The sequence below is a fragment of the Panthera leo genome, chromosome A1 (assembly GCF_018350215.1).
Source record: "Panthera leo isolate Ple1 chromosome A1, P.leo_Ple1_pat1.1, whole genome shotgun sequence".
Taxonomy (NCBI): Eukaryota; Metazoa; Chordata; class Mammalia; order Carnivora; family Felidae; genus Panthera; species Panthera leo.
This window is the reverse complement of record NC_056679.1, coordinates 17,255,635-17,266,619: the sequence shown is the minus strand read 5'-3', so window position 1 is coordinate 17,266,619 and position 10,985 is coordinate 17,255,635. Positions and strand designations below refer to the sequence as shown.

At 41.1% G+C, this 10,985-nt stretch overlaps 1 protein-coding gene and 1 non-coding gene across 6 annotated transcripts in view; both read left to right on the top strand.

The window, feature by feature from the left end:
* Window positions 1-2,330, top strand: part of PROSER1 (proline and serine rich 1) — an 81,665-nt gene extending 79,335 nt beyond the window's left edge. For all 5 annotated transcript variants that reach the window (XM_042903856.1, XM_042903926.1, XM_042904004.1 and 2 more), the window contains 2 exons: window positions 248-398; window positions 1,022-2,330. In XM_042903856.1, the coding sequence (XP_042759790.1) occupies window positions 248-398; window positions 1,022-1,144 (274 nt within the window). In that variant the 3' untranslated portion in view covers window positions 1,145-2,330. The remainder of the gene's footprint in view (window positions 1-247; window positions 399-1,021) is intronic.
* A 1,496-nt stretch (window positions 2,331-3,826) lies between these two features.
* LOC122202993 lies at window positions 3,827-3,958 on the top strand. Its single transcript, XR_006195009.1, has one exon. It is a non-coding gene; the product is annotated as a small nucleolar RNA SNORA1 (small nucleolar RNA).
* Window positions 3,959-10,985: the final 7,027 nt, after the last annotated feature.

The window sequence follows — 10,985 nt, the reverse complement described above, 5'->3', positions numbered from 1 at the left end:
TTGTCACGTGTCGTCATTATAAACCAGCGGGAAGTATTCTATGCAAAACACAGACTTCCTGAATTCAGAATAACATACTGTGTACGAGAAAGTACATTTGCTATCAGTGAGTGGCTGACTTTTAGGGTTCCTTGCAACAGAGAAATTTAAAGGTTGTTTTACGTCTTAAGGTGGTATTTGACAGATATAGAAGCAATAGCTTTTGTCTTCGCTGCATTTTGACCTATTCTTCTGTCTATTGTTTTAGCTTGTCATCTGGCCTTCAAGCTGCAGGCAGTTCTGTTTTCCCAGGCCTGTTGTCCCTCCCAGGTATCCCCGGGTTCTCCCAGAATCCTTCCCAGTCATCCTTGCAGGAATTACAGCATAATGCAGCCGCACAGTCTGCCTTGTTACAGCAGGTAAGCAGGCAGGGTCCACCGGGAGTTCAATGGCAAGACCCGGAGGTGGCTTCTGTAGTGGTGACCTGGCTGTGCAATAATGGTAGCCCAACGTTGGCCACAAAATGGCTCTCGTAGCAGAATGTTTGCAGACTTAGGATTAATCTCCCCAAATGTGCAGATTATCCTCGTCCTCCTTCAGGAGAGTAACAAAGGTGCTGGGGTCTATTCGTCTGTATGAATTCTTTTCCCGCTTTGAGACTTTCAGATCTTAGTTTAGAGCTTACAAATGGAATCTTCATAGGTGTCTGTTAAATATGAGCTGGTCTTTTATAATTTAAGCTGAAATAATGGACCATTAAAGCATATTTTCTCTAGAAAACTTACTGACTTTTCGGAAAGAATATGAAGTCTTTCAGTGGTATCTCTCATTACCTCCAGCATCTGAAGTATTTTGAACGTTTCTTAAAAATTTCAGGAGAATAAGCAGACCTAATCTTGCCCCAGTGTTTGTTTTGTTTTGTTTTGTTTTGTTGTTTTTTTTGTTCTTTCCCATTCTAAATATCTGTGGTGGGGTGTAAGCAAAAGCAAGTACAGACTTGAATGAATTTGGCACTTGCTAACCTGCACCTTCTTTCTACCAGGTCCACTCAGCTTCGGCTCTGGAAAGCTATTCAGCTCAGCCAGATGGATTTCCTAGTTATCCTTCGACACCAGGAACACCATTCTCTTTACAACCAGGCTTGTCCCAAAGTGGGTGGCAGTGAATATATTCTCATTTGTATTCTCCTCCGGAGCAACATCGGATATGCCTAAGGACTGCAGTGAACAATCTGACTAATGCGAGGTTGGCTGACATTCTCAGAAAATGAGAATGAGGATAATCTTGGGGAAATTGGGATAAGAGTTTAAAACAATGACGATTGCATTTTTTAATGGTTTTAAGTGTGAACACTCCCCTATGTAAATATGCTGATGTCGAACTGTATGGAGAATAGTATTAAAAAGGTGTCGGGGACTTTTCATCTCCCACCCTATGAAATGTTGAGTCATGTATGTGATCTGTGTGGGAAGAATACTAAAGAGGAGGTTGAACTCTTTATAGCCGAATACAGCCTTAAATCTGCTTGTATAGCATCCACTGACAGAAGTAATAGTTGTGCCTCAGACTCATGGGTTGCATCTGGCCCTGGGGGCATTACTGCCCTTGGAATGCAAGAGTGGTTCCTGTTAGCATCGTTGGAACGCAGTACTCCGTATGTAGCCACAGAAGGGAACTTGAAACCCACCGTTATTTCTAACTTCTGACATTTATGCGCAAACATTTACTGCTGAATTTAACTTAATATATTTCAGGTAAGTGAAAATGGTGCTTAATATAGTCTTTAGAATGACTTTCAGGTGTTTTCGACTAAAAATGTATCCAGAACTACTTTCTTACAGAAACGCAAGTAAGGCTTGTGATGACTGGCCTTCGACACTTATTTCTTAATCTCAGCAGTATCCGAGCGAGTGAGGGACATTTGACTGACCATAGGGCCACCTCTATTACTCATTGTACTCCGGAAGCTCTTGGTGAATGTTTACAATCACGGGATATAGTATTTCTTATTTGTACTTCAAGTCCAACGCTTCTCCAAAAGTCTGATGTGACAACCAATAGAGAAGACTTGCTCTGTTAGTAAACATGAAGTGTGTGCTCTAAGGGTCTGTGGTAGCATCGAATGTGAGTGAATGTCATTCATTAACGGGAAGAACTGCCACATTCGGGGGGGCGGGGGTGGGGAGTAGTAGGGAGAATGATTTGCAATCTTAAAAGTGTAAACTATAGAATCTACTGTAGTACATTTCAGCATCTAGAAGTTTTACTTTTATAAAGATGGTGTCTGGAAGATGTTGCTAATGTATTTTCCTTCAACACGGGGAACAAACTTTTTAAGTATATTAATAAATATTCCTGTATGGTTAGTTTTTAACAATTTTTTAAAATAAACTTTATGGATATGACAAATATTTTAGAAGTGTTTTATTAAGTGCTTTGATAGGCTTTTTAATTGTTCATATACACTAATACATAGAGCATAATTTTATCCAAATTCAGTTGAAACTCCACGTAGACTACTGATTGTTCAGTCCTTTAAATGATATCTTACGTGAAAGTTCTATTATAACCAACACTAGAAACAAGCTATTGACGCCTTAAATTATCTGCAAACAAAGAATGTAACTGCGTAGTTACTCCAATGCCAGTTGCTGGAAGTTGTCATTTGTTCTAAGTTTACACTTATAAAAATTTTTAGAGGTTATATTTTTTTTATATGTTGACCACCCAAAAAAATTTACTGAATGAGTAATCGCTCTATAGTGCTTCCTGCTGCCAGGTTTAGTTTTACCATCCAACGAGCCCCTATTCTCACAGCAAAGGAGCTATGTCCTGTTCATCTTTCAGATGCATTCCTGGCCTCTTGTGCATATCAGGCACTTCAAGGTTTATATAAAAATGGAGAGAACATTTTTGGAGCACTTGTAATAATGACTGGGGTCTGGTTTTACGTATCATAACCCTCTGAAGGAAGTACTAGCAACTTAATTAACCAGATAAATAAGATGTAAGTCCAACAGTGAGTAAATGGTAAATTTGAACCAAGCATTTAATACCAATACGAGGGTACTTGTACTACCAAGTGCTTTGAAAATACATAGGAGAGGGGCGCCGGGGCGGCTCAGTGGGTTAGGCATTGACTCTTGATTTCGGCTCAGACCAAGATCTCACAGTTCGTGAGTTTGAGCCCCGTGTCAGGCTCTGCGCCTGCTTGAGATTTTCTCTCTCCTCTCTGCCCTTCCCCCACTCGTGCTCCTTCTCTGTCTCTCTCTCTCTCAAAATAAATAAAATTTCAAAGAACTATTTAGGAGAGAAGGTGAGTACCTTTCTGCCTGAGGGAGTCCAGAAAGCCTTCTTAGTGACCTAAAAAGTCTTAGGATGAGTAAGAAATAACATCCCTCATGGAGGCCCAGTGTGACAGACTAGGACAACAATATCATCCTGTAACTGGACGGAGTTTGAATGAAGTTTGTAGTTTGGGAGACTCGAAAAAGCAAGGGACCTGATTGTAAACCATGCTAAGGGTTTGGGCCTTTGTTAGGGGTCAGCAGTTTGAAATAGAAAGCACTTTGCAAAAAATCACTTAGGCTGCAGCATGGAGGTTGGATTAGAGGTAGAACACTGGGTGGTTTTTACAGAAATCTAAAAACGAAGATGATGATCTGCATTATGGAAAGGGATCAATGTGCCCTTGAATGTAGGGAAATGTACCTCTTCATTCTCTTTCCATAAAGCCCCACAGTCTCTGTGGGATTTGCAAACACTGTGAATTCATATAATCGGTTAACCTTAATTTTAAGCCTTACCACTTGACTTGGTGAATCTAGTCAAGACTTTATTCCCTCCAAGCCTCATCCTAGATGAGAACGGGCATTGTTGTTTGTGGAGTCCACAGATTGTTCGTGCGGCTACATTGAGGCACAGGTTACGCTCCCATCACAAGTGTATTGCAGGGGTGACGGTGAGACCCGTACCATTTCTTGTAGGCTCATGAGTTCAAAGTGGATGGAACAAGACTTTTCAATATTAGAAACAATTAAGGAATAATATCCTTTACATCACTTGAAAAAATAAAAATCAATGAACTTTCTAGAATTTAACTTCTAGGGCCCTACAGCCAATTGCTTGAAGAAATTGGATTCCAAAGATTACTGGTGGGGACTTTGTGACATATGTCCATATTCAAGTGGAGATCAAAGAAGTCCAACTGAAAGAATTATGGACTGACTGACCATGACAACTGTGGGTTGAGCCAAAGTTGTTTTTAAAAAGGGCTACCTTGGGGCGCCTGGGTGGCGCAGTCGATTAAGCGTCCGACTTCAGCCAGGTCACGATCTCGCGGTCCGTGAGTTCGAGCCCCGCGTCAGGCTCTGGGCTGATGGCTCGGAGCCTGGAGCCTGTTTCCGATTCTGTGTCTCCCTCTCTCTCTGCCCCTCCCCCGTTCATGCTCTGTCTCTCTCTGTCCCAAAAATAAATAAAAAATGTTGGAAAAAAAAAATTAAAAAAAAAAATAAAATAAAATAAAATAAAATAAAAAGGGCTACCTTGGGGTGCCTGGGTGGCACAGTTGGTTAAGCATCTGACTCTCGGTTTCGGCTCAGGTCATGATCTCAGGATCGTGAGATTGAGCCCTGGGTCAGGGTCTGCGCTGAGTGTGGAGCCTGCTTGGGGCCCTCTTCCTCTTTCTCGGTGCCCCCTCTGCTCGTGCTCACTCCCTGTCCCTCTCTCTAAAAAAATAATAAATAATAAAAAGGGCTACCTCGAAGATTATGACAGACTTTGGAGGAACTAAGGTAGTAGGAGGAATCACATGTGAAGTTCCTTAAAGTAAAATTTATTGACTTAAAAAGACTTCAAATCAAATTTAATGAGCCTTTGTTCCTAAAGATGACACAAGACTAGTAAGCAAATGTCCCATTTGGGTCAGTTAAGAGATAAAATATTGGGCAACATTGGCAAGTCAGTTGGGAAAGGAGGTCAAAATTAAAGTAGTCCCAGGTCCTTGTATTCAGGAGGGGCATTTTGATACTAAGTAAATATTTAAATTTCTAATTTAATTTATATCTGGTAAAAGTTTTATAGTAGAGTTAAAATCCATTGGTGTTTTTATTTTTTTAACGTTTATTTTTGAGACAGAGAGAGACAGAGCATGAATGGGGGAGGGTCAGAGAGAGAGGGAGACACAGAATCTGAAACAGGCTCCGGGGTCTGAGCAGTCAGCCCAGAGCCCTAGGCGGGGCTCGAACTCACGGACCGCGAGATCGTGACCTGAGTCAAAGTCGGACGTTTAACCGACTGAGCCACCCAATCGCCCCGCCATTGGTGTTTTTAACTCCTAATTGGTACAGAGGGAAAGTGGAGGAAGATAGAACACCAAGAACAAGGCACAGAAAAGTGGAGGAAACCAGCACATGGTGAGATGTCCTACTGCATGTTGGTTTCACAACACTTGGAAATGGAAAGGAAGCGGGAGGCTCAGAAGGCTTTTTAGCCTCATTCTACTGCATAGACTCTTCCAAGAGAATATGAGGAAACATTCCTCAACTCACTCTTACAGACCAATTTAATACTAAAACTCAGACAAGCGTAGTATGAGAAAGAAAAAATGCAAGTCAGGGGCGCCTGGGTGGCTCAGTCAGTTGAGCGTCCGACTTCCGCTCAGGTCATGGTCTGGCGGTCTGCGAGTTTGAGCCCTGCGTCGGGCTCTCTGCTGACAGCTCGGAGCTTGAAGCCTGCTTCGGATTCTCTGTCTCCCTCTCTCTCTCTGCCCCTCCCCTGCTCATTCTCTGTCTCTCTCTCTGTGTCATAAGTAAACATTAAAAAAAATTTTTTTAAGGAAAAAAAAATGCAAGTCAACTTTACTCAAAAAAATAGTGAAATATAAAATATTAGCACAAATTTATTCCTAAGAAATGATACACCATAATCAAGATAGATTTATTAGTAGTAAAGCAAAAATAAAATTAACTGTTCAATCATCACTAACAAATGGAGAGAAACCGTTTTCTCAGTCTATAAAAAATGGTTAATGAAACTCAATCACAATAATGGTTAAAAAACATACACTTGGCAAACTAGGAAAAGAAGGAAGCTTTATCAGGTAAGGAAATCTATAAAAATAGAGCACACATTATTCATAACTGGAATTTTATAAAAATCCCTTTAAAATCAGAGACTGGTCAAGTAAAACGTAATTGAGCATTGTACTACACACTCTAATGTGCTAAGGTACAAAAAAGAAATAAAACATAATTGGAAAAGAAGATATAAAGCTTAGTGAGATTTAAAAATATATATTCAAAAGTCAGTTGCATTTTCAAATATGAGGAACAGCAAAAAATGCCATTCAAACAAAGGGAAATGCCAGGCAATGGAATACTACTCAGCACTGAAAAAAGAGGAGGTATCAGGCTATTAAAAGACATAGTGGAACTTTTAATGTATAATACTAAGTGAAAAGCCAATCTGAAAAAGCTTCCCTATGATTCTACCTAAGTGACATTCTGGAAAAGGAAAAGAAAACCACGGACAGAGTGGAAAGGTCAGTGGTTGCTAGAGTTTGCGGGGGGTGGGGGCGGGGGCAGGGAAGGATGCAGAGGTGGAGGGAAGAGGATTTTTTAGGGCAGTGAAAGTCTGTATGATACTATATGATACTATAGTGATGGATGACATCCTCATGATAGTATATACATTTTTGCAAACTCATAGAATGTACATCAAGAGTGAATCCTAATGCAAACTCTAATGAGTACGGAGAATTTTTTTTTAACTATATGACAGTCATTAAAGAGAAACTATTTAAATGGAGGATACACAATCATCATGGTTACAAATATACATACTCTTCTCAAGACCATGAAGAACCTGCTCTACCAAACACCAAGACTTATTGGGCCTTAGAAACTAAGACAATGAAGAATTCATTGGAGATAATCAAAATGATAGTGGAATATAATAAGGAAACCATGAAAACCCACTCGTAGGGGAACTAATTTATAACTGGCACGGAAGATCCGTTAGATATTTGACTATTTATCAGGTGCTGTGATAACGGGTTATTTCTGTGAAAGAAAATTAAAATGGATCCCTACACTATGCCATGCCCAAAAAGCAACTCTAGGTAGATTAAAGACTTACAGTCAAAAAGAACAAATAACTCTTAAAGCTTTCAAAGAAAATATAGGAGGAGCACCTGGGTGGCTCAGTCGGTTGAGCGTCCGACTTTGGCTCAGGACTCGTGATCTCACGGTCCGTGGGTTCGAGCCCCGCGTCGGGCTATGTGCTGACAGCTCAGAGCCTGGAGCCTGCTTTGGATTCTGTGTGTGTGTGTGTCTCTCTCTGTTCCCCCCTGCTCATGCTCTGTCTCTCTCTCAAATAAATAAATAAACATTAAAAATGTAAAAAATAAATGAAACATAAGAGCATACCCTTAAGACCATAGAAAGGGAAGGATTTTTAAATAAGGCGTACCAAGCACTAAATGTATTGAAGCTTCCTATATTTGACATCATAGCCATCATTAAAAAGGTGAAAAGATAAGCCACAATGGGGAGAATTATATTTACCACTCATGTAACTATCAAGAATCAATATATATGTTGATATATATTGATATCTATATATGTATATAGAAAGGGGATGAAGTTTAGGAAGAATACTCAAATAGCTTTAATGGTGTTGGTTATGTTCTAGTTCTGAGGTTGGGTAGTATATTTATTGCCCCTTTTATTCAATAAGCACACGCACACATTATATACATACACACATTGTATATATTATTCCACATGCATCATCAAAATTTCTATAACAAAAATCTATTTAATAGAATGCTTTCTAACAGGTAGAATATTTCACTGGTGGGGGGGTATATTTGGGTAGAGATATTTCATGAGCTGATAGTTGAAAGTACTTATTATTCTGGAGAGAAGTCTAGGCCAGATTGGCAATTTGGGGAGTTATCGCTACATAAATATCCATACGGATCTGCAGACTTCATTCGTTATTTAAAGATGTGGAAATTCAAGAATTGTATACACGAGAATGAATAAAATAGAATGGATGATATATACTGGTGAAAAGTTAATGAAATCAGAGCACTTCATCATTTAAAGAAAAGGGAACATTTTCCTAAGGGAGTAGGAAATGTCGTGGAATGTATTTGTGCATCTTAGCAAGAAACGATGGTGGGTGACCAGTGGTGGGAGAGCATTCCTGAAACCTGAAGTTTGGGGAAGAAGACAGGTCTACGGCCAGAAGGAGTTGTTTCAAGATAGCGTTTGTGCTCTACGATGAACATTCAGGGAAAATCAAATATACATATTTAGGGACATCTTGCATATCAGGAGCTGGAATGGAATTAGGGCTTCTAAACACACAGCTGTCCGAAAACAAACAAACAAGTAAACAAACAAAAACCAAACAACTGTCCTCATTCAGGACTTTGCCCTAGTTCGGTACTTGACAGAATGAAAATGTAGAAACACACGGGAAAATGCCCATTGGGAGTACATTCCAGCAATTCTTGACCCGCTTCATTCCCCCACCTTCACCACTCCCCCACTAAGGGGGGGGGGGGGGGGGAAATTCCAGTAACGGGGCCCACGACGGTTTATACTTTAGACAAGAGAGGAGGAAACCTAGAAAAGGATCCCGTGTTTCATTCATCCCCGGAGGCCTGCTTGTTCCTTGCTTGGTGAAATCAGTCTTGCTTTCTAGGCTGAGATACTTACAACGTTTTGCAGGAAGAAGAATAACAGTTGCTTAGTCATCTTCCACGGGGATGTATGTGTCGCAAGCGCGCTGCAGGCTCCTGCCAGCCGCCACCAGGGAACAATTACTGCTCCTGTTGTTTTCAGCGTTGCGCCTGCGTGATGGGCAGCGCTGGCGTAAGTGCTATTTGGCGAATAGTAAGGGCGGTATTTAGAAATGACCTGAACTCGTACTTCCCATTTTGCAGCATGACTGTGGAGGGTCGTCCGATTCGAAGGGCAAGGGGCTTCCTGTGCCAGGCAAGGAGAGTCCGTGACCGAGTCGCAGGAAATGATGGAAATAGGAAGTTTTCCTGTTCCTCTTTTCCATGAGAGGTTAGTCCCACTGCGACGACGCAGTGATTAAGCAGAGGCCAGGAAGAAACAGAGTGGAATGCACGGATTCCCAGAGCCGGGAACCGGGGGCGGACCCCCAGTTTTCAAATCTGCAGCAAGTTGGAGAAGCCTTAGGCAAGCGAGAGGTGGGGAGTGCTTTGATTCACCTCATCAGTCCCTACTCAAGCATGCATTTGCTGGAGGCAAGGATGAAAGAGTACTGTGAAGGTTAGCCCAACATCCTCATTTCAGAAAGAGAACTGAATTCTGAGAAATGCAGCTCGGCTGTCATCGACGGTAATAATAGTCACCATTTATTAATGGTATTAATCCATTGGTAATTATTTGATAACATAATGAGTATTTTACACGGAACATTTCATATACTTCTCATGCAGACAACTCTGATAGAGACCATTATCAAACCCATTTTACAGATTAAAACAAAACAGAACATGAGGGGGGGGGTGGTAAATGAGTTACCCAGTGTCACATGATCAGTTTGTAGGAGAGCCAAGGCTTCTTTATACCCAGGCGGTGCGAGCCCAGGGCCCGCTTTCTTACCCACTATGCCTCTGGCATGATTTCCACATCAAGCCATAACCAAGGATGTATGGGCACAAGGCAGAGAAAAGTATTCTACAGCAGACACACTAACTCTGTGCACACGTATCTGTTTTAATCTGAGTTTCTGGTCCCTAGCCTCCTTTCCCAAAGTTCTAATATTCCATATTAATTCTTATAATTACAAACTGTGCGTGACAGTTTTTGGCTATTACTGTAATTTGAGTTTGTAGAGGAGGCAATTAAGAGTCTCGAGTAGTTGGCAAAAGTACCCCACAATCTGGGAGAGGACAATAGCTAGATAGTTGGGGAAGAAAGACCGGAAAAGACAGGATGGCCTGGGAAAGATCCGAGTTTGTTCTTTATTGCTTTGTTTTCACACCTGGGAAACAAAATATTGTTTGGAATATTGATATAAGAAAGATGAACATCATTAAAGTAGAAGATTGGCTCTTTCTGTAGTGGAGGAAGACCTACATTGTCCTTGACCGTAAGTGGTATGATGAAAGAAGCCCTCCTGAGACAGGAGCCTGGGGACCTGAATTCGAGAAACAGGGTTGCCATTTGTGAGCTGTTATTGTTGACAAATTACTTATTCATTCATTCTACATGTATCTGTTGGGCATCAGCTATGTGCCTGGGTTGTTCTAATGCTGCAGGTGCCATGGCAAAAAAATAAAGAACTAGTCACACCCCTTAAGCAAGTTATCGTATAGTTCAGGGGTCATCAAACATTTTCTGTAAAGGGATAGATAGAAAATATTTCAGGCTTTGCAGGCTGCATGGTGTCTATAGCAAATACTCAACTATGCAGGTGTGGTACAAAAGTGGCCACAGCCAACACAGAAACAAATGGATGTGGCTGTGTTCCAGTAACACTTTATTTACAAAACTAGGTGGCAGACCAAATTTGGCTAGCAGGCTGTGGTTAGCCAACGCCTAGTCTAGAGGAAGAAGCAAGTATTAACCAGATAAGTGTGCATGTGGCAACATATGCAAAGGCCCTGTGGCACAGAGGACACAGATAGCTTTAGTGGGGTTCATAGAAGGTCAGTGTGGCTATTTGCCAAGTGAGTGAGGGGATTACCATGTGAGTGAGACAGGAAAGGGAGAGAGGGGCAGACTAGCAGGAACTTTGGGGGCACTTAAAATTTTAGTCTTTGCCGTACTAACAGTTGGCAGTCATTGGATTACTTTAAGCAGGATGGCAACATGATCAGATTCAGGTTTTAAAAGATCACTCACTACAGTGTATAGATTGAATTGAATGAAATCTCATCATCTGAAACATAAGAATAGGTAAACTATATCAACAGTTCATTGTGGTGAACAAATCACACAAGGTGCATAAAAGTGTGT